Source organism: Varanus komodoensis, unplaced genomic scaffold (assembly GCF_004798865.1).
Source record: "Varanus komodoensis strain SLA01 unplaced genomic scaffold, ASM479886v1 scaffold18_3, whole genome shotgun sequence".
In the NCBI taxonomy this organism is placed as follows: Eukaryota; Metazoa; Chordata; class Lepidosauria; order Squamata; family Varanidae; genus Varanus; species Varanus komodoensis.
In genome coordinates, this window is record NW_025335549.1 from 9,924,596 (window position 1) to 9,947,476 (window position 22,881).

General features: G+C 43.6%; 1 protein-coding gene across 5 annotated transcripts in view; it reads right to left on the reverse strand.

The window, feature by feature from the left end:
* Positions 1 to 22,881, reverse strand: part of ENOX2 (ecto-NOX disulfide-thiol exchanger 2) — a 32,855-nt gene that overhangs the window by 4,422 nt on the left and 5,552 nt on the right. For 3 of the 5 annotated variants that reach the window (XM_044427356.1, XM_044427357.1, XM_044427360.1), the window contains 12 exons: positions 18,189 to 18,311; positions 16,211 to 16,342; positions 14,384 to 14,539; positions 12,760 to 12,966; positions 11,843 to 12,076; positions 11,068 to 11,280; positions 7,427 to 7,533; positions 2,588 to 2,708; positions 1,408 to 1,589; positions 586 to 615; positions 219 to 299; positions 20 to 127 (listed from right to left, as the gene is read on the reverse strand). In XM_044427356.1, the coding sequence (XP_044283291.1) occupies positions 20 to 127; positions 219 to 299; positions 586 to 615; positions 1,408 to 1,589; positions 2,588 to 2,708; positions 7,427 to 7,533; positions 11,068 to 11,280; positions 11,843 to 12,076; positions 12,760 to 12,966; positions 14,384 to 14,539; positions 16,211 to 16,342; positions 18,189 to 18,311 (1,694 nt within the window). The remainder of the gene's footprint in view (positions 1 to 19; positions 128 to 218; positions 300 to 585; positions 616 to 1,407; positions 1,590 to 2,587; positions 2,709 to 7,426; positions 7,534 to 11,067; positions 11,281 to 11,842; positions 12,077 to 12,759; positions 12,967 to 14,383; positions 14,540 to 16,210; positions 16,343 to 18,188; positions 18,312 to 22,881) is intronic. The other 2 variants (XM_044427358.1, XM_044427359.1) reach the window with 2 other exon arrangements.

Below are 22,881 nucleotides of genomic sequence, written 5' to 3' on the forward strand. Positions count from 1 at the left end.
ATCCAGCAACCACCCCTACCTTTTCTTTTAGGTTTCCAAGCACTTTGTCCAGTTGCAGTTTTTCCTCCTTTGTTTTTTCAAGTTCAGCTTCTCTACTTTCACATTCATCCTGTAGTTTCAGGAGAAGCTGGAAGGTTGGAAAAACACGTGTGTGGTTTTACTGAAGCTGAATTTTATCCCAATCCCACCATCTACAAGGCTGACAGACATCAACTCACATCCCAGAAGGCATGAGGGAGACGGCAGCAGGCAAGGGCATCATCCGGTCTTGCTCCAGTTGGACTCTCTACCCCCACCCCCTCAGAGGCAAGCAGGAGAAACAGTGTCAGACCTGTTGACAGCCTACTGAATTTTTTCAACTTCCATCCTCATCCCATTTCCCTTGTGCATTGCGTCTTTTCAGATTTTGTAAGCCTGCACACCAGAACTGGCTAATTCTCCAAGTACATGTAAGGTGCTCCAGGAGCTTTACCGACTGAGGATAAAATGGCTTTAAACTACTGGTTTTATTTTTAGCCCACCCCATTCTAGGCTGACAATGCAGAAATATACAGAAATGCAGAAATTAAAATATACACAGAATACCTTGGTTTCATTCCGCATGGCTCTCAGGTTCTTAAATAAAATTAGACAGAATAGAGTTTATTACCTACTCCACGCCTGCAATGCCTCATTCAGGCTGCGGCGTGTGTCAGTCATCATTTGCCTAACTTGCTTATCACTTGGTCGGATGACATGCAGGAGAAACAACCCTCAAAACAACCCATGGCCTGTTGCTGAAAGCAATGGTTGCTTTCCCACACTTAGGCCCTACCCCCAGTTTTCTTCTAAGTGCTCTCCCAGGGGAGCACTGTTTCTGTTATTGCTGTGCTTTAATTGCGTTTTAATGTATGTGCTTTATTTACATCTGTAAACCACCTGAGTACCATTTTTCTTGGTAGAAAGGCAGGGTACAGATGAAATCAATACATAAAATATCACCTCACATTTCCCTTTGAGAGAAATAGAGTTCAACAGACCTTTCAGTTGACGGTTTCTCAACAATTTTCTGCATTGCATTCTTTCTCACAACCTACCCCTGTGGCTTTTCAGCATTTATTTCCTCATTTATTGGGTTTCTTGCCAAATAACTAAACAATTTATTAAAAAATATCCTGAAAACCGCAATCCAGCAACTAGTAGAATAGTCAAAAGTACATCAGATGCTACCTAAGTGACTTGTGGTCAGTTCTATGCCTTTAGTAGTGGAGCAATTTTGGGGAGAGACTTGGGGAAGATTACAAGCGTCACAACAGCATGTCGTCGTCTTGTTTCAGGGGGACACAACAGGGAAAGAGAAACCTCCTTTGGCACAAGGCAACTGTTCAAGATGTGCCTCCCCTACACAGGAAAAGAGGGAACCATTACCTGCTGCATGCCTTGCAAAGACTGCTGGAGGAGCACCAACTGCTGATCTTTGCTTGGGTGTTCATCCAGGCCCATTTTGCCCTGCTCTTGCTTTAGAAGTTCCACCTCATTCCTGTAGGCATCCAGCTGACACCGCAAGCTGTCATTTTCTTCCTTCAGCGATTCTGTTTGAGTTATTAAAGCTGCACAGAAAATAATGGGTTGGAAAGGGGAAAAAAACATTGTCCTTTTGACTACTTTTACTTTCAGTATTCTGCTCTCAGTGCAGCATGTAAATATTTTCTAGTTGGTCTTATTCTAAACCGTGGGTGTGCAAATCCATCAGCATGGGCAGTTTATGGCCCATGGGCACTTCCAGTGCAGCTTGTAGAGCCATGGAAATCACTCCCAGATTTACCTTGCCAGTGCTAGAAAAGAAAAACCTGGCGTTTGTCTACCTTATATTAGTAAGGGAATCCCTCCCATCCCCTCCAACTTTTGAGAGAGATTAAAGATAAAGCAAACAGTTTCCTGTGCTCCTGTTAGCTAAAGGAAGCCTGGGATGTGCCTGTGCACTCTGGTGCATGCACGTAGGGTGTGGCCTCTGGCAGGCCAGCAAACACCCAGGCTGTCCTGGGGCCAAAAGGATGGGTGCCCTTCTTCCAGACCTATGCTGCATTCCTTAACGATTTGCTGGAAGCAATTGTATCATACATGCACGTGACAGGTAGCTGGTTTGCACCTGGATTCACCAGCTCAAGGAGTCTGTTCCACTGCCTGTACTTTGCCTGCCTGCTTTGTGCTTGTGACACACCTGGACTGTGCTGGACCGCCTTTGTGTGAGCCGAGACATGGTGAGCTCTGTGGCAGGGGTATGCACACACAGAAGGCAGTACGCCAGAGAAACAAAGCACCTTTTCTCAGCTCCATTCTCTACGTTAACTGGTGCCTGTGGTCAGGTCTTTGTGTAGTTCGCCTGGTACAGCATTGCATTTGCTTAAACAAAATCCCGTCCTGCAGTAACTCAGATTTATGCATAAGCAAATCAGCTTAGAATATTGATGGCATGCAGCAAATAATTATGACTGATACTGCTGTTACACAAGCAACCATTCTGTGGCTGGCTTTGATCAATAAATCTTGGGACTCTTATATAAAAAAAAAAATGTAGAAAACAAGCCTGAAATTGATGTGGGGCTACCTGACTCTTCTGTCTCTTTTGTCTCTTTGGTCTCTGGAAGCTCTGTGTCATCGTCCGACATTTCCATCTCCTCTTCTCGTCGGATCCCCATGAGCTCATCATTGTGAATGTTACGGATCTCCTAGGATTTAAAGAGCATTTTTTAAAAGGAGATGCTACCAATCATGCTGTAAGCTAGTTCATAACTAAGACCCTACAGGAAGTAAAATAGGGAAAGAACTAGAAGGAAGAACTAGTGACTTCATGGTAGGTGGAAGTGTCCCATGATTAACATCAGCAGCCAAATTCCTCGTGGTGCAATGAATTTGATATCATCCAAAGAACTGGGAACATTTTAGCAGGGAATTCTAGACTCCATCCTGCTCAACCCCCCCAAGATAAATACTGTGACTTTGCCTTCTCCACCTAGGCACTTCCCAGACATGTTGCACCATGACCCCAATAATGTTTTGTTTTGATCCCATGCATCAGGAGGCCACCAAGTTGGAGAAACCAGCTGTACCCTGTGCTTTATAGATGGAGAGACAGAGATTCACCATGGATCTCATATCCATGGCTGAACTGAGATGTAAATCAAGGTCTCCCCAGTCTGAGCTCTGAACTCCTGAAATGCCAGAACTTGAACAGCCAGGCCAAGGAAGAAGTGCAGTCTGGACAGTTCTTTCAGGGACTAACCTCTGGAAGGAAGAAAACAAGTTCTGGATCACTGCTTGTTTCCTGCAACCCAGCGATGCAGCCACCAACACAGAAAAGCCACATGTGTAGACTCCTATGAGCGTATATAAGGGAGTAACTGATCCAACATTCAGTCAAAAGCCATGTGGCAGTTAAGCAGAAATTACTACCAGAACAAGGTCTCATAGCAGTGCATTGATTTCTTTAGTTACAAAATGTATACACTGCTGCGCATCCAGTAAAGTATCCCAGCAGTAAACAACAGCAAGAGATACTGACTTCATCAGTGTAGTGAGGGCAGCCAATTGCTATTCTTGGCAGGTATCTGAGATTCAAGGCTGGGATTCTGAAGAGGAGGACCACTCTGAGGCAGTGGAGATGGCAGTTTTGAGAGATGAGGCATAGACCTTTGAAGCGTCTACAAGGTCACTGCCCCCGGGTTCCCAGGACAACCAGGAGAAGGGAAATGTTTTGGAAGGGGTGGGGGAGGTCGGAGAAAAGGAGGAAGAGCTGTTGCCTTGCCCAGTCCGAGTCCATGACAAGGTGTTAGGGGAGATGAGCTGCAAGTTAGAGGGCTTGTGTTGATCTTGCTGCCTGGGTCTACAACAGCAGGAGCCACCCTGAGGGTGGAGCCTCAGACTCACTGAAATACAAGGGCTCTGGGGAGAAGTTCCTGTTTGGATTCAACAGTAATTCTTAGTATGCACAGAAACTTATCTTCCAGCTTACTAGGAAATGTTATTTTGTCTTGTAGTTGTAAATCATCTGTTTTACAGATTAAAGAGAATGTCTGGTATTTAGAGCTTAAGGACAAGGAGGGGAGGACTGAGCTTAAGGACAATCAAGATACAGAATTAAAACATTTACAATCAGATTGCGCCAATAAAATTGTGACTGGTGAGAAGGGGAAGTATTGTTGAAATAAAGGTGCCAACAGTGAGAAGCATGTTGCTGCCTGCCTGTCATCAACCGGCAGGCAGTTCCGGAGAGGGGGAGCCCCACACTAAGGGCTCTGCTCCAAGTGGATTCTGGGCAGGCTGCAGGCCCACATGGAGCCGCCAGAGGAGCTCAGAGACCGGGCAACCTGGAACCGGAGGGAGGAAAGGGGAACGTGCTGCAGCACTTGCATCCCACTTGCAGGATCTCGCGGGCAAGCTGGTGGGTCGGATGTTGGACGAGGTGGATCCTTGGTCTGCCTTATACCGGCTCATACTATCTGCCCGGATGAGCACCCATTACTTGCTACTTGGTCCCCTTCCTGGTGAAGGCAATAAGGACTGAACCTTGGGTCTTCTGTGAACCAACGGGGCCTTTTATATAACGTACTCTCTGTGCACTGTCCTTTTGCTTTCTTTGGTGGTGGGTTTGCGAGGCAGACCAGGCAGTCACTCAATGAGCTGCATGGTCAGGGGGGGACTAGAACCCAGATCCCCAGTCCAACGTTTTAACCACTATGCCATGTCAAAGCTTTACGCTTAAAACCTTCTTTTAAAAAGTCAGTGAACTGTTTTTTTTTTTTTTTAAACCACTGGCATGCCAAATTTATCAACACTCCCCTGCCTCAAATAATATGACCATGGCATTGTCAACTTACTTGGAAAGATTTCCCAACTAGAAATAATGTTCATCTTGCACTCAAACTCATTCTCGTAAGCCCTACTTACTCTAAGCCAAAATCTAAAACTAGACTCCCTTTAAAAAGAGGCATTCTTGACACTTCCCTGCTTTGCTGGTTCCTATTCCCAACAGCACATCATCTTCCATGAAAAATATATTTCTACTCTTCCTTCTCACTATATGCAGCCAACTACAAGGGTCTTTGTTGAGTCATACAATGGTATATCAGAATTCTACTGTACTTTCTAAAGTTGGAGCAGTAATAAGGCTGACCTGAAGCATCCTGGGAAAACAGGAAACTGCCTTGTATAGAATCAGACCACTGGTTCACCTAGCCTAGTAGTGTCTGCACAGACTGGCAGCAGTTCTCCACGGTTTCAGGGAGAAGTCTGTCATACCTCTACTAGGAAATATTATAGATTGAAACTGAGACTTTATACATGTCAAACATGTCTTTTTACCAGGAGATAAGCCCTTCCCCAACAGTAGTGAGGGAGATGTATTTTTAAAAGGACAACAAGACAAGATATACATGTTTTTATAAATAAAAAACACGAATAAAATGCTTTTGGAGTAAGCATACCAATTATTCTGCATGCAGTCAGGGACTTTCAGCCTCATCATTCTATTCCAAAGGAAAAAATACCAATACAATTGTGCCGGAAAAAAGTGCCCTCTCTTAATGGATCGTCAGAATAACTTACCTGAGGCTGCCACAAGCTGCAATGAACCTCAACTTTTGTGAAAATCCAGTTTGCTAAGAATGACACACTAAGAATCAGCTATTTCTCCTTCATGGTGATGGACCAAACAGCCATTTTTTTCATCATGTGGTTTAGAAACGTCAGAAACAAACTAAAACACAAATGCTGTTGCTGCTGAAGCTCTGGGCAGAGGCCAGACAGACCAGCACCTTGGCTTACAATGCCCCTTCCAGGTTCCACAGTTTTGGTTGTGGCTTCAGCAGAAAAGCACAGTATAGTCAATGGAACCCTCAACCATACTTAGCAGCTATAACCTTGAGAAATGAGGGATTTAATTCTGTTTGCATTCACATATTTACTGTTCTCCTCCTCAGTTCAACGTGATCAAACACACAACCAAAGCTTTCCAAGGGTGCGTTGGATGTATCTAACTTCAGTTTCTTCTAAAGTACAAGAATGAAGAGACTACTGTTAGTTCCACCTCCTGCAACCTGGTGCCAGCCAGGGCAGATAGAACATAAACACTGTCATCCTTAATTAGCATGGCAGGGGATGATGGGTGTTGGAGTTCATATTTTATATTGTTATTTTTGTATTTTATTGTATTTCATTGTGTTTGTAAGCCACCCTGAGGCTTCGGCAAGGGGCGGCATAGAAATGTTCTAATAATAATAATAATCATCATCATCATCATCATCTACTCCGGATAGCAGAAGTTTTACAAATCACCACCACTAAGGGCATAGGTGGAGAACCTATTCTAGCCCAAGCTACAAACTCAATTTCAAGGTTAGGTGGGGCTGCAAGCAAAAGGTAAAGGGCTAAAATTAAAATAAGCACATACCATATTGTAGGTTGACGCTCTTAATGCCAGTAGCCAAGCCTTAGGAGAGGCATTTCAACATTTTCAAAGGTGGAAAACTACATAAATGCTGGAAATCACTGAACTGGTGGTTTTATGAGGAGAACCCCAGAGGAACAATCTGGAACCCACGTGATCCACATTTGGCATGCAGGCCTACAGTAAGCACTGCTGAATTAAAGAATTCTCTTCAAGGTATGTCTCATTTATTTACTTATTTTTTATTTATATCCTGCCTTTTTCCTACTATTTCATTTCCACTATTCCTGCTGTGGACTTCAGCTGCAAGCAGTCTATGTACTGTTGCCCAGAATTTAGACTTCACATTAGAATTTAGACAGTTCACAGTGTCTCAAGAGAATATCTTGAAACTGCACCTGACAGTGGTTCATCCGCAGATACGCAGTGTGGGCGATGGGAGAAGAGACCCTCCAGTGAAGGAGAACATGCACTGCTTCTGGTCAGTCATGATCACAGCTAAAAATTAAGCAGTCACCCAGCTTCTGCTACAGCTACTGTTCTTTAAGCTTGCTTGTGCCATGAGGGGTATCCGAACCTTCGACCTACAAAGTTAATCCCAGTGCTATCACACCTGCACAGTGATTGACTCGATAGCTGGATGCTACCAATGATGCCCCACTACATAAAGGCACTTTTAACTGGCCATTGTGTGACTCCAGCCACCTAGGGACAAACACAGCAGAACTGCTTTCACTCATGCACAGATTCAGTTCTGCCCCAAAGTGTATTTCTATCTCATTGCCAATGCACACCTTCTATTACCCTCTACTACTCCCAGTTTTCTCACTTCATTGGTGTTCATTAATGGTGGTTCACAAGCTCTTCATGCTGTATTTTGTTATTAATCAACCTGTGCTGCTACTTACCTTCTGGGGCGAGGCTAGAAAGCGCCATCCTTTATAAGCAAGCCTGTAGGCCAAAGAGGAGCCAACATAAAAATGTAAAAAGAAAGATACCAACCTCCGCTTGCTTGCACCACACGCTGATGTTCTTACGTTGCGCTTTCGTAAAATGGTCCCAAGCCTTTTGTTTGGATGCAGAATGGTACACGGCCACTATCTGCTCGACTGCGGTTTCAAAATCAGCAGGCAAAACCAGGCCACAATATCATCCAGAGAGGGCAAGAGAAAGGAGTAAAGGAGTAAGAGAGCGGGATCAGGCAGATGGTCCAGCGCATCTTTTTCTTTCAACTCTTTTGGCGAAGGCCACAGCTGAGATGGTTCCCAGGAAGATGCCAGAATGCAACAGAGCATGGGGAGCAGGTAGCACAACAGACTGTACCAAGATTTGCTTTGTCCAATCAGAGTGAAGCCAAGTTAATAGAGGAGGCTGTCTTGACAAGAAGTACAGTGACACTACAGCATTGGAAACACTCTAAAAATAGAAGCGTTTCTCTGGAAATGCAAGAGGAAGAAAGATGCTAAAAAGAAAATGCCCAAACATTTGGCCAGCTGGGAAGAATCTTGCACTTTAGAAACCAAGGGTCATAATCAGGACTGTACATATTCTACCATCTACAGCTGTAAACTGATGCTGGACACAGAATTCCTGCATCATGGGAGCCCTTGCTTTTATATTTAAAGTCTGTAATGCTACAAAGATAAGCTTGAAAATTTGTGCGCAAAACCTACTAAAATATCAGAAGTCAAAAGGACAGAGTGTTATTTCCAAAAGGGGCTTTCCAAAACATGACTAAATAGATTATAGCAAATGAGTACATGTGCATATTTACAAACTTTACATATAAAGTTATACCACACAGGGTTTTTTGAGGGGAGATTTGTTATTTTTAAAATTTGTTATTTTAAACACACACACATCCCTAGAAAAGATGCAGTAATTATGATAGGCTCTCCTACAGGTTATAAAGCAACAGCTGCTTTCTCAAAACAGAAGTAGGCAAATTGTGGCCTTCGAAATGTTCTGGCTTATCAATTCCATCATCCCTCACCACTGGTTATGCCAGCTAGGGCTGATGGGTCTTGTAGGCCAAAACACCTGGAAAGCCTAAAGTTGCCTCCCCCTGCTAAAAAACAGTTAATTGCTTTCTTGCACATTTCTGGCCAAACATTTAGATGAAAGGTATCATCTCCTTTAAAGCAGACACAATCAATTCCACAGTCACCACTCACTGACTTGGGCAACACAGAGGTTACTGCAGGAACAATTTCTCTTACCCTGCCAAGAGATTGGCAAAAGCCAGCATCATGATGGGATCCAAGTTGGGGTGTTTCATTCCCCACACCTGGTACTTTCTGCTCTCCCAATAACTACTTACTCCGCAGTGCGTAATGTCCCTCCTCCTGGACTCCAGGGCCAACATTTGTTTAATGCCAACACATACATAAAACAAGACTAAGCAGACCACAAGAGTTCACAACTTCGGAGACCTTTTGCTGTACCGGAGGAGATTTGAGAACTTTAAAAAAAACACAGACATCAAGGCTAAGGGGCTGCCAAGATGTCAGCTTTCTGAACAGTGAGGTCAGACACTGACACACTCTTTCATTTTCCCTGGAGGCTTTTGTTCCTGCTTGTAAAAAAATCCTCCTGCTAATTAAAGCAGGAGGGAAAATTCTTATCCCCAGCTAGTATAGGTGATGGGCCCAATCCTGTGGAACAGGAACAGAAGGGCAGTTCCAAGGTTAACTCTGCCCCTAGAAACCCCTGGGGGGTAGCCTCCTCCAGCTGGTAGGAACACCAGTTTTCCACTTGCAGAGTCTTCCATAGGGATGGTCAGGAGGACAGAGTCCAGACAAACGGGCAGACACATACACACATCAACACCACCAAGGGCAGCTATCAAGGGGGTGGGTAATGTATGTCCTGTCAGAAGTTGCTTGACTATAACTCCCATCAACCCTAGCCAGAATAGCCATCGCAATAAGCCTCGGGGCGGCTCACAACATCAAAAAAGTCAACCATACATTAAAACCCCCAATACACTAAACCCCCCAGTATCATAAAACCTCAATATAACCTCAATAAAACCTCAGTGCATTCTTGGCTTAAATTTATTTAACTAGGCTTTTTTTTAACAATTAAAATAAGTTTTAAATAAAAAGGTCTTAGCCTGGCACCGAAAAGCAAGTAACGACGGTGCCAGGTGGACCTCCCTGGGGAGCGCATTCCATAAATGGGGCGCCACCGCCGAGAAAGCCCTCCTCCGGGTACTCACCCTCCTGATGTCATTCACAGATGGTTCCCAGAGAAGGGCATCTGCTGCTGACCTCAAGGGGCGGGAGGGCATATATGGGAGTAAGCATTCCTTTAAGTATCCAGGTCCCAAGCCGTTTAGGGCTTTATAGGTCATAACCAGCAACCTGGCAGCTTTATTCTGCACCAATTGAAGTATCTGGACCGTCTTCAAGGGTAGCCCCACGTAGAGTGCGTTACAGAAATCTAATCAGGAAGTTACCAGCGCGTGTGTCACGGGTGCCAGGCAGTCGTACTCCAGGTAGGGGCGCAGCTAATCTATAGGGCACTGAGCAGGAGTATCAAATCAAACTGGTTGATGGATCCTGGTGAGCAACAGGCAATAGAAAACCACAGAATGCCCTCAGGACTTGGAAAAGCATCAAAGCTTATGTCGGTAAAGTTTAAAATGGGCTGGAGGTGTGTGGTATCCAATAATATTACATTACCTTGAAGACTTATATCTTCCAATTAGTAAGATGACCTGCAGACCCTTGAATGAACAAGAAGAGAGCGGGACTTGGTTCTAAACCTACCTTTGTTGCCTAGGTCCCTTTGCAATCACCAAAAGCACAAATCTGCTGCTAATACAGGGACAGCCTGCAGAAAGCAAGATCACTAAGCAGAACTAGGCAGAGGATACTGTTGAAAGAGAAAGAATGCCCGATTTCACCCTCCTCCTTGCAAACCACCACCACCAAAAACATATATGAACAGAAATAAAAGACAGAGGCTTCACCCAGTGCAGAAATAAGTGGTCTGTTTCCTGATGGGGAAGACTATTGGATGGACAATGTATCTGTTGGGGATCCCTATTGGCCTTCAAGTATAAAGTCACGGACAGTTTGGGCCCTACATACCTTAAAGAGCATGTCCTCCTCTACATCCCAGCGCAGTCTTTAAGATCTTCCAAGAGTGCTCACTTGACTTTACCATTAGTGTGCCAAATTAAGAAGAGGAAAATCTGCACAGCAGTATTTTGGACGAGGGAGTATGGCCCATTTTATTCAATGATGCATCCAACTCAAGAGCCTGACAGGATTCCAGCAGCTTTGTAAGACCCTTCTCTGCACTGAAGATGAATGGCCAAGTAGCTTTGGGTTCTTTTAATTTTCTCTAGCTTTCTGCATTTTATATGTAAATGGTTTGTTACTGGGTTTTGTTTTTGTATAAAATTTTGTTGGTTTTCTTGGATACTTTATACTATCACGATGGAGTGAGTTATTCAAGATTTGTTCTTATTTGAAGAACAAATAAGCATAACACATTTCCTAAAAATTAGAGTGTCCCTGATCTACATCTATCTCTTGACTCTCTATCATCCTCAGTAGGATATTTTAATACAGAAATAGTACATTTCCATAAAGTGAGACTTGGAACCCTGGTTGCAAGCCCCGTACACTCACACTGAGCAAGAATCCCTGACAGCGCAAGCATGAACTTCTCCTTCGCTTCCTCCATTGCCTTTTCATGAGCCGCTTTCTCATTCACCAACCGTCGAATATGGCTATTGACCGACTGGATCATAGAGTAAAAGTTGTTTGCAGTCCGTCTGTTCACTTCCCCACGTTCTATCCAGGTCAGCAATGTCTGCACTGCTTCCAAAAACTTGGAATCATCTGGCCCAAGAGAGGAACACTTTTCAGATGTAAAGCAGCAGCACATTTTTAGCATAAACATATTTACATTATCTTTCCCTCATGTGGAGCCACATGAAATGAGCCTTTCCCGGCAAGACAAAATTTTGGAAAGCTAAAGCGGAGGTCAAGCCCACAGCCAGTACACGGAGTTGCAGTCTTTTATCTATATCTAATAGAGATGGGCTCCGTGGCACAGCACCTGCTTCACATACAGATAGTCCTAGGTTCAGTCCCTAGAATCTCCACTTAAAACGAGGAAAAGCCCCTCTGACTAACACCCTGTGGTGCCGCTGTCACCCTGAATAGACAGTACTGGGATGGACAAACAAACTGTCCATATATAAGGCAGTTTCCTATGCCCTTGCCCTTAGCTTAGCGCAGTCTTCCCCAACCTAGTGCCCTCCAGAAGTTCAAAACAACTCCTAGTATCCCTGACTATTGGCCATGCTAAAGAACAACACAACTGGAGGGCCCAGGCTGGAGGAGGAGGCCCTCACTTTAAGTCTGACAGCTTAAAGCAGTGCTCTGCAGCCACACATACCTTTTAGCTTCTCCGCAACTATACTGCACTCGTGATCTGAATAGTGGACAACAGGGGGTGGAGAGGGAGGGTGGAACCGTTCTTCCGCCATCCTTCTGCGATGACGCTCTTCTCGGGCCAGCATCCGCTGCTTACATTCCCACTCGTAGAGATCATCCCGGGCTTGGGCAAAGTCAACATGAAGGCGCCCGGTGTCCTTTTTATCAGTGCTAGAGCCCAGCCTAATACGATACCCTGAAAGCAGTTTCAGGAAAAAAGCCTTCAGCAGATACCTGTGGTTTGATTCTACCTCCGCCTCCCAGTGGCAATTCAGGTTTCGTCTGCTCCAGCTCCAGCAGTGCCAGAAGGCGCTGTCAGAGGAAACATGAGCAGCAGCACCTGAGGTTTGATCACATCAGTGTTCAAGCTCAAGACATTCCTAAACACTTTCTGCTATGCTCAGCCCATCAATGACTATCTGTGCTGCTGCAGCCCAGCTACACTGACCTTAAATTACTTCAAGTATATCCCCTAGCAAATATGGTAGTCACAGTTTCAAACTCATGAAAAAGCACAGAGTGAGTTTAAAGACAGGCAAGGATCAGATTAAAAGGTTGATATTGCCCTTTTAAAGTTGCTGGAGCCTGGTTACATCCATCTGATAGTGCTGGAGGAGGACTCTCACGGGGATTCATAACATGACATAGGTAACAAACGTAATATCAGACACTTCCTAAAAGGGAGTCCAGCCCTCAAGAGTCCTCCAAAGGAGTTTTGGGTATCCAACAATCAATTGTTTTCAAGCAGGTGTTACTAGCAACAAGATATGTGCAGCTGGGAAAATGGAACAGGATATAACAGACATGATTGCATGTGGCCTGTGCAATGTTACAGAAATGATCGTGTCTAAGTCCAAAGGACAGACACAAGAAACCTACCAGACAGATAAATGGCCTTGTCCACCATATATTCCTCAGCAAAACGGATGTGGCAGAAATGCTTTTTACTCTTCCGAAGCGCTATGATCTCTCCACACTGCTCAAAGATCTCCACAATGGTTTCTTCTGTTCCATTTTCAGGCAGTCCTCCAACAAATACCGTCTTGCATCCTGGAGGTCTTTCCCTTGTGGTGGGAGGGGGGAGATCTAAAGAGAGCGAGGAATATGATATGGAAGCATGCCACAAGCAAATGACATCTGGAATGCATCTACAATGTGACAACAACTGCTGTGAATTCATAGTGTCAAAAGGGTTGACCAATGCTACCCTACCAGGCAAGGTTATATTCTCCTTCCTCAAAATACTGAAAGCCAAGATCTTTCTAGCAGAAAAGATCTTTATTTGGTGATAACTCAGTGCTGGATTATAGCTGTATGAGCAATGTAAAAACAAATACAAACAACCATCCCAGATAACACTGGGACTAATTCTACCAGTATTATAAAAAGAGGGAATAAGGGTTTATATAAGTTCAGTTAGCTTTCTTTTCATGTTGCTTTGCTGGTGTAATGGCTTGCTGCAACAGCTGATGCAAATGAAGTTTCCACTGAATAATCACCATGGCTAGTATGTATCATTGTTCTTCAGAATGTTGAAATAGTAACAACTTTTGTTAAAATTCTGAAGCATAGTTTAATTATTTTTGTTTCTACAGACACCACTCTCCAAACCCATAAAGATTCTAAAATAGCATTCAGTCAAAAAGAAAGAAGATACTACAGGTGAAGTGGACCACTTACGGCCTCCAGGTACTGTTGGACTACATCTTCTATCATCCCTCAAAATTGGATATGTTGGCAAGGGGTGCTGGGACCTGCAGTCCAACAATATCTTGAGGGTCACCCCTTAGCATCGAAACACTAGAGGTCAGTTCTGGAAAGTAATTGGTTGAACTTCCTTCATCAAGCGACATTCTAGAATGTTTGGCTAGTGATGTTAACGTCTCCATTTTGCTTCTCATTAAGTGATCACAGTCAGAAAACAGTTTGGCCCGGGCTGGAACATGAGTGTGGCCTTCCTCCTAAAGTGCATGGGCTGCTTCAAGCTACCAGTCCTCCCATTTGGGTGTTTTTGGTTCCCTCTAATGCTCCGAGAGAAATTTTGGCTTGGTCAAGCTACCAAAAATTATCAGGATAATTCTAGAGGAAAATATCCAATTTGTTTCACAGCCTGGTTCACATATAACATAGGTTATTTAACCCATGGTTTGTGACCTTCCCCAAGGTTTGTTTGACAGACAATACAACAAACTGCATTTTTCCCCCTCATACCCTGGATTGTTTGTTTCCTTCCTTCTTTGCCCACTCTGTCCTGGTAACCAATTTTATTTCTTTGGTTGTTTCATTTCTATGGTTTATTGGGTTTGCACATCATGTCAACCCAAAATTCAACACAACACAGCTTAAATAAACCATGAGTTAGCATTACGTGAGAATGAGGTCCATAATTAATGGAAACCAGTCTCCTATTCAGTCCCCAGACTACACATCTAACTCTCATTTCTAACCACAAATATTCCCCATCTCATCCCAGAGCAACTGCAAATATTACAGCAAGACTGACTTGGGTTTGGTGGGAAGAGAGTGCAGCTCTTGCAGTGAATAATCTCCTTAGCCACAGGCATATCTGATGGGATTGGTGGTGGCACCATTCCCAAACCAGGCATCATGGGATTGATTGGTGGGATCCCTGTCATCATACCAAGGGCAGGGTCAAAGTCTGAAAGAGAGAGACCAACAAGCAGGATCATTACAGCAGCGACAGCTCAAGAATTTCTATTAGGATTCTAGGTAGATGAAGCATCAGTAAAACCAAAAAGCTCAGAGCCCTGAGAGATGCATATGACATTGAGCCTAGAGAAACAGAATTGTTTGGCAGCCTGAAAGATCCACAAAATCCATTTTTTTATGACTGAGGCTAAGATAGTCCACATATAAGACCTAATTGTTGGTAGAGACTGTCCCGCCCGACTTCCTCCTGGCTGTGCAACCAAAATGACAGCAGTTCAGACTAACCAAGTGAATACTGACTCTGGCATCAGTCTTGCCTGTTCCACCTCCCATCCTTCAAATGGACTTCATGTCTTTTTGATTGTTTAAAAAATGCCAGCTGGATGTGCATAAAGAAATTCATTTATCTTCTGATTCATTTTCTTTTCAGAAGAACACACATTCTCTAGGGATGCAAGCATACATGCTGTACATAAACACACAAGTATCTGTGCACTTGCACATGTGTGTCAAGGTATTGATAGCATCAGGGCAATCAGCCAATCAGCACTGTCCCAACCAGATTCTTCTTCTATATTGCAGAAGTGGTATTTGCTCCCCCCCCGCCCACCCCCCAGAGTTTGATGCTAGAAGGGTGAAAAAGCATGCTTGGAAGGAGTATCATGAAGGAGCACCCAAATTGGCCCCACTGCTGTAGGTGTTTTTTTCAGTCAACATTTGGCAGTCACGAACTCGTAAGAGGAAGAGGGAGGGAGGAAGGGACCAAAAAGCTCTATGGGAAATCTTTTCCAACATGGTACTGTCTGGATGGGTTGATCTGCAACTCCCACCATTCTCAGTTAGCATGGCATTCCTCCCCCTCACCAAAATTTGATACCCATTCCACAGCAGGCATACACGAGAACCTGGAAAATAATGACTGTGGACATCAAACCATCATTTATGATGACTAGAATCAGTCTAGTTTTCTGGACTCCCACACTACTTCATGTGTTCATGCTTAGAAATAATCAGGATGGCTTGGCAGAGTAGGAAGACAATGTGGGTTACAGATTTGACTTCTCTTCTAGGAGCATGAGTAGCTTCACTCCGCATCAGGGAAGGAGGAAAAGCAAAGTCTCATAGGACTTTAAATTATCCTCCTCCTCAGCCTTAGAGGACAAATTAGATCAGGACTATACAATCCTGTTGGGAATATATGGTGACATTTTAATAAGGTTTTGAATTTCAAATGATGTTTATTTAAAATTGTTTTTAAACATATGAACATTTCTGTGTTGTATGTTTATATGTTTACAAATATGGTTTTCATAATGTATTGTGAAGGCTTTCATCTTTGTAAACTGCCCAGAGAGCTTCGCCTATTGGGCAGTATTGTAATGTAATCAAAGAATGGATGCAAGTGTAGTTACAAAGCTGATTTTTAGCAATGATGTAATAACATGATTCTGCTGGGTAGGAAAGAGGGAACTGATAGAGCACTGGCAGCACTTCCTTCAGATGAACCCACGCCTTCCCAGCATTTTGGTGTACATATTCTTTCCAAGTACAAAACGGGGGTGGATCCTGGATCCTATACCTTCCCTGGACATTGACTCCCAGTGTGCAAGTAATTTGTGCATACTTGCACTGATGATACTGAAACAAGCACACTACCTACCAGGCAAAAGGGGATCTCCAGCCATTCCCATGGGTGCCATTCCCAAGTTATTCATGGCAGTGGCCCATGCTGTTGGGTCAGACATGCCCAGATCCATTGGAGGAGACTCGAGGCTCAGGGTCTGGATGCCATCTGTAGAGGGGATGGTTGTTACCAAATTAGTTTATAAAGAGCTTCATCATTATGCGAAAATCTGGGGAAAACATAATTTTTAATTTCTTTACCTGCGTCTTTCACGACAGTGATTAAAACATGGTTTGGTAAAGGTTAATTGTAAACTGCAGCAGTAGCACGGGATGCAACAACTGAGTGCAAACACACATTCGTCCACCCTTCTCCTTTCTTGAGAGAGCACCATCCCACCCCCATTTACTGAGGTCTTGCTCTTTCCCAGACCAGAACTCTATGTATAAAGGCAGGGCCCTCAAAATAGAATGTTACTAGCACTTATCAACATGATCCTCTGAGGGCAGAAGCGCAACACCTAAAAAGCCCGGGCCGTGATCCAGAGGACTGTGCACTCATTATTTACAGACCCAAAGACATATGGCAAAATGCCCTTTAAGAAGCCCACCTGTTGTCAAAATCCTAACCTGATTTTAAAAAAACCCTCTTCCATCCCTGCCCAGGTTTAGGAAGTAGTCCAGAAGTTTGATGCAAGAGTGGCTTATAGCAAATATAAATGAAAATTCAGTGTCTGTTCCACAAGGCCATTTCAGTTTGCCACAATTCTCATGAAGAAAACTGCTGCTAATGGTATAAAGGTCTGGTGGGGAAAACGGCTTCTAAGGCAGGCTTTCCTAACCTGATGTTTTCAACTATAATGCTAAACTGGGGCTTCAATTATCTGGAAGGTACCATGTGGGGGAAAGCTATTCAAAGGAATCACCATGCAAGCCATAACAGGAGTTCTAATGCCCACAGACAATGCCACCACCATTTGGAAAGTTCTTCCTCCCCTCCCCTTCCACTTGTGATTGTCCTCTTCCAGCAGAGCAGCGAAGGAAAAAACACTGGAGGCTGATGGCTCTGACTCAGTCAAAGCCCTTTGCACATCCCGGCTGATCAGTCTCTGCTGAAACAGATATACCCACATCTTCTGCCCCATTCCCTGAGTGCCCAAACTACTGTAAACCAGGGTGGAGGCAATTTGTGGCCTTCCAAAATCTTGTTGAAACCCAACCCCCATCAGCAACAGCCAGAAGGACCAATGGGAGGGATGGTGTGAGTTGTAGTCTAACAACATCTGGAAGGCCACACATTTCTCTTCCCTTGCTGTCAATCATCCCTGGATAGCAGGCATCGCCATACACATACAGATGCTTTCATTTCACACAGAATTGTGAATCTGGGCCCTGCTTCTATTTCAGAAGGCTTTCCCAATTCGCATCAGGATTCTTTTGATGTTCATAAATCAGTCTCATTTATCTTTGGTGGCTGAAATTGATCTTCACTGGGGTACAAACATACAAGTTATCAAGTTTCACAGAGCTCTCCCTCCAGATCTAGGAGTTGCCCAATCTGATCAAGAACTGTTTGAAAGTCAAATCATACTTCTACATCAACTTATCATGCCTCAAGGAAAGTCAGCATTTCCCTTATTTTGCACTTCCTATATTTTGGGGCAAAGATAGCAAGTATTCCATTGTGTGCCCACTCTATGGCACTGAGGGCTGCCTTCCTCTAAACCTGTGTGGGAAAACGAGTACTTCACATCGACTACTGCATACCCAAACAAACAAAAATAAAACCACGATGCAGATTCATCCTGACGTGAGTACAAACACAGCTGTGACTGCTATCGGGTGACAAGGAACAGAAATCCCAGGACTCACGGTTCCTGGCAAGAAATGAGCTACACATAACACTTTTTTTTTCATTCCAAAAGAGAGCCTCCAGATTCTCCCCTTCACAGTTAAACCATCTTCCAGAGACCAACACAGTTCACTGTTCCACACGCATGCACACCCTGGCCTACCTGGAGGGATATTCATCCTCTTTCGCTTCTGGCTTGCCTCACTGCCATTTTCTGCAGTGCCAACCCTGCTATTGAATGGAAGGGGTTTGTTGTTGATAGAGTCAAAGGGCAACTGGTTTAGACCTAAGAGAAAAAGCAGGAGAATTCGTTATTGACAGCATTTCTGTGCCACCTCATAACTGAAGTTCTCTGCAAAGTTACATGAAAGTTATAAAAATATAAAACAGTTTACAAGTACAGTATAGTAGAAAAAAGCATAAAAGAGTTAAACAGAGCTATGTCTTAAAACTTAGTAAGACATGAAGATCTCAAAATCCATTAACTCATCCCATGCTTTTCACTGTAAAAAATTTTAGAAAGATCTATGTAGCACCAAAAAGAGCAAAGGATTGGTGTCAGATGGGTTACAATTCTGGAGGCATTCAAATGTCTGGATACTATGACTGAGACAGCCCTTGTCCCATCCACTGAGGCTCACTTGGCAATGACACATGGAGAAGGACCTCTGGCTATGATGTCATCTGCACAGGTAAATATGAGAGCAGGTGATCCATCAGAAAACCTGATCAAGACATCTAGGTTAGGTCCAACACTTTGAACGGGTTTTAGCAGCAAACTGGTAGCAAGTGTTGTAACAAGGAACAACAACCATTTTGAATGGCTTTAAAGGGGGGATAAGACAAATTTATGGAGAACAAAAGCATCAGTAGCTACTAGTTATGATGACTAAATGCCACTAGTTGAGGAAACATGAGTGCCCTCACAACTAGTGCCCTCAGATAACTAAATGCCACTGTTGTACTCACATCTTGCTTGTAGGTTTCTTATGGCAGCTAGTCAGCCACTGTGTAAACTGAATGTTTACACACAAGGATCGATATAGATCCTTGGCCTCATCCGGCATGATTTTTCTTATGTTCCTACCTCCAGTATCAGAGGCAATATTATTTACTATTATTGCATTAGATTACTACTCTGCCTTTATTCATCTCGCAAGGAACACAAGGTGACTCACAAAGGTCTCCCCTTCTCTATCTTATCCTCACCAGAACAGCCTCATGAGGTAGGTTAGGCTGAGAGTCTGTGTCCGGCCTGAAGTATCCCAGGGAGCTTCATGGCCAAGTGAGGATCTCTCAAATCCCCAGTCCGGCACTCTAATCACCATGCCACACTGGTTCTCCCTAATTTACCTCCATAATACCAGTTACTGGGAATATGGTCAGGATGGCATTTCTGTATTTATGCCCTTCTTGTAAGTTTCTCAAAGGCATTTGATAAGCCACTGTGAACAGAATGCAGGAGACCCCTGGGTTCTTAAGCCTCATGGAAGTAGCTGCAGTCAAGAGGGGGGAAATGCTTTCTACTATACAGCATGCTGGAGTAGCTAAAGTTTCCAAGTATCTTTCACAGGCAGCTCCATGTAAAGCATGTTACACAGCCTAAACACAACGTAATTATGACATCTGAAACCAGCATACCAACCTAAGTCGCTCCTATAACAGTAAAGAGATATTTTACTTACCCCTTTTGAATCAAGTGTTTATGATCACTGAATGTAAGGACTGAAGGTGGTTTTACAACTGGCTAGAAGGATGAACAAGTACAGAAAGACAGTAGTCTACTAGGCATTTTGACACTTGAGAAATAATAGCAACTCACTCATTGACAGCTAATGATGCCTGGTGCTGAATACCTTCCACGAAAAGTCTGAAGTCAACCCTTGTGTTACTTAAAATGGCTTCTTCAGTGTTTCAAGACAAGCCCTGGTGCATTGGCTGCTATTAACCAAGGTACCAGCCTAGCACTCAACATTCATTTATGATCAGGGCAAATGCACAATGCAAACACTACAGCCTTCGAGTATTGCAGAATCTCAAAAGCTACAGGAAAGCTTAACTGGACTGAACATCCTGTCTGATATCCTCATCCATGCAGCCAACAGATTGCATAGGAAGAAGCTAGCAGTTTCTGACATTCTCTTTTTGGAACAAATATAGGAACGAGGAGTTGTAGAGAGGTTCTGCTCTCCAGCCACATTGCAAGCAAACCTGTGTCTTGATGACAGAACTTTATATGATGGTCTTGAGTGTTAAACCCTATGCTAATCCCAGAGCCCTAGAGAGAGGAGCAGCAAATGAGTCTCAGCCATCACTGGGATGGTTGGAAAGTCTTGGGCACTTCAGAATGACAAACATTTATTAAAGGAGCATTCCCTACATAGTCAAGTTTGCATTTCCTGCACTGGAAACTAAGTTTGTAATGGTGAGGGTTTTCTCCCCTGCCAACATACCAGGGATTTGTAGTAAGTGCCTTCAAGTGAATTTACAGACTCGTATAATAAAAATTCCCTTAACCAAACCTCTCTAGAGCTGCACACGTTAAGCCACAAGGCTGAATGCAGGCCACCAGCACAGAGGCCTTTCACAGACTCAATAAACCTACCTGCCTGGGACTGCAAAAATATAGGGATGGGATCTTTATCAAGCACCTGTCAGGCTGTAAAACATATGCAGGAGGCTGCATTCAACAGGGCCGGTCCTGCACGCAAGCCTGCTAAAGAAATACATGTTTGCCAATTGCACCTGCACGTACAATTTTATCTTCTCTCATCAGAAGTAAGTCCGACTGAATTCAGTAAGTCTTGTTCCCAAGTAAGTACATGCCACATTGCAGCCTTAAATTCAATTGCAGTAAGCATGGGAATGGAAAGGATAAGTAAAATGAGGAAAACAGTAAAGAAAGCATTAAGAATGTTAAAAAGTGACATGGTTACTTTAGTTCTTAAAGCGCCGGCAAAGCAAAAGCAAACCTTGAAGCACATGGATAGAAGAATCGGTTCAGCTGGCCCTATCAAACTGCCCTAATCATTATGAACTGATTTTGGAAACTCAGAAAGATCTCAGAATGATATATCTGTATCTGAAGCAGTTCAACTCAGGCAAAACTGTAGGAAGCATCTGCTCATGTTCTCTAGCAACTTTCTAAGCAGCAAATTTAAAAAATGCAGAGCGCCTGCAATATGATCACTGGACTTGAAACTCCTGATTCAGGATGTGAGTGCATTCTGGAAACACTATAGCTAATTTACAATGAACGCTTCACATAACTGGCCAATGGGAATGCCATCTTCCAGCTGCTTGGTTACGAGAGAGAATGTTATTGCCACGTAACTGAGGGTGTGGTCTGTACAAATGCACAAAGAAAACAGAACCAAGGGTCTCATCTAGATTATCAATCCAAAAAAATTTTCTATCCATATCTATGCTACAAGCTTATAGTGGTTTTGAATCAGCGAAAATGTCACAACTATATCAAGATAATTCTTGGAATTGGAGATTGTGAGTACAGAATATTCAAGATTAGAGATTCTTAGCACAGTCTTCCCCAATCTGAGTCCTGCATAAATGTTGTATGACAACTCCCTTCATGTATATGCAGGCTCAGAATGATAGGAGTTGTATTCCAATGCATCTGGAAGGCACTGGAGAAGATTGCCCTAGCACCTCTCAAAGAAACATACTTTCTAAATATATTTATATTATAGTTTACATTGTTATCATGGTTATTATAACAGTGCAAACATATAATATAAATATAGTCTTAGCCTGAGAAATATTCTTGCATATTCTACTTCAAAATAAGGTTACAAAATTTATATCCCTGTCCTATACATTCTTTCCTGGAAGTAAAGTCCATCAAGCTGAATATAGCTCACTCCCAACTTTTAATTCAATTCAAACAATTCAAACTTTATTAGGTTCATTTTTTTAAAATGTGCTTTCCTACAGAGTATTTTTAAAAATTAGGTCAGGAAAACATCCTACAATTCTCAAAAATACCTAGTCAGCATTTTTCTATCTAAAATGCACAAGATTGCACCCTAAATTATTTAAATACGATAATGAAATTCAAGTGCTTTTAAAAACTGCAGGTAGCAAGGACCATTTTATAAGAGAATTTCTATCCCGTGCAAGAGAACAGGGAGCCACTTCTACAACAGTGTCAGTTACAATGTGCATATGCTGCCCGAAAGCAGATGTGTGTTTTCTTTACAACTATTAATTTCCCTCACATATGCCAATCTGATAATTTAATCTAGTCCTCAACTAAACCTCACATGATAGCTAAATTATCTTTAATCTGCTCACTGCCGTAACAAAGGCAATAGCATAATAAATAAGCACTAAAGGGGTAATCTCTGTGTTGCTGTCCGTGCCTTCCAGTTCCCATTGTTAAAGCATGGGTCCTCAAGGACCCATGGCCGAATCCGGCCCGCCCCACAGGTTTTGCACTCCCCAGGCATGTGCGCGGGTGCACGGCTTGCTCATGAGGAGGTCATTTTGGACTCGCTCAGAGAAAGCAGTCTCCTTGTCAGCAAACTGGTGCCTCATGGTGGCAGCTTGCCCATGGAGAGATCGTTTTGGACTCAATCGGAGAAAATAACATCCTCATGAGCAAGCCAGCGCGCCCCCCCCCCAGTCCCCGCACCATGCCCCCACACAGGCACCACCTTGGCGGGCCCACGCCCACCGCTGGCACCTGTCAACTGGCCCCCTGTTGAAAAAGTTTGGGGACCCCTGGTTTAAAGGCTAGCCAAGGAAAGGTGGAACATATGTTCCAGGCTTGCAAAGAATGGAGGGGAGTGAAGTGAAAGTAACTGTATATTAAGGCATAGTGTGAGAAGCTGCTTCTC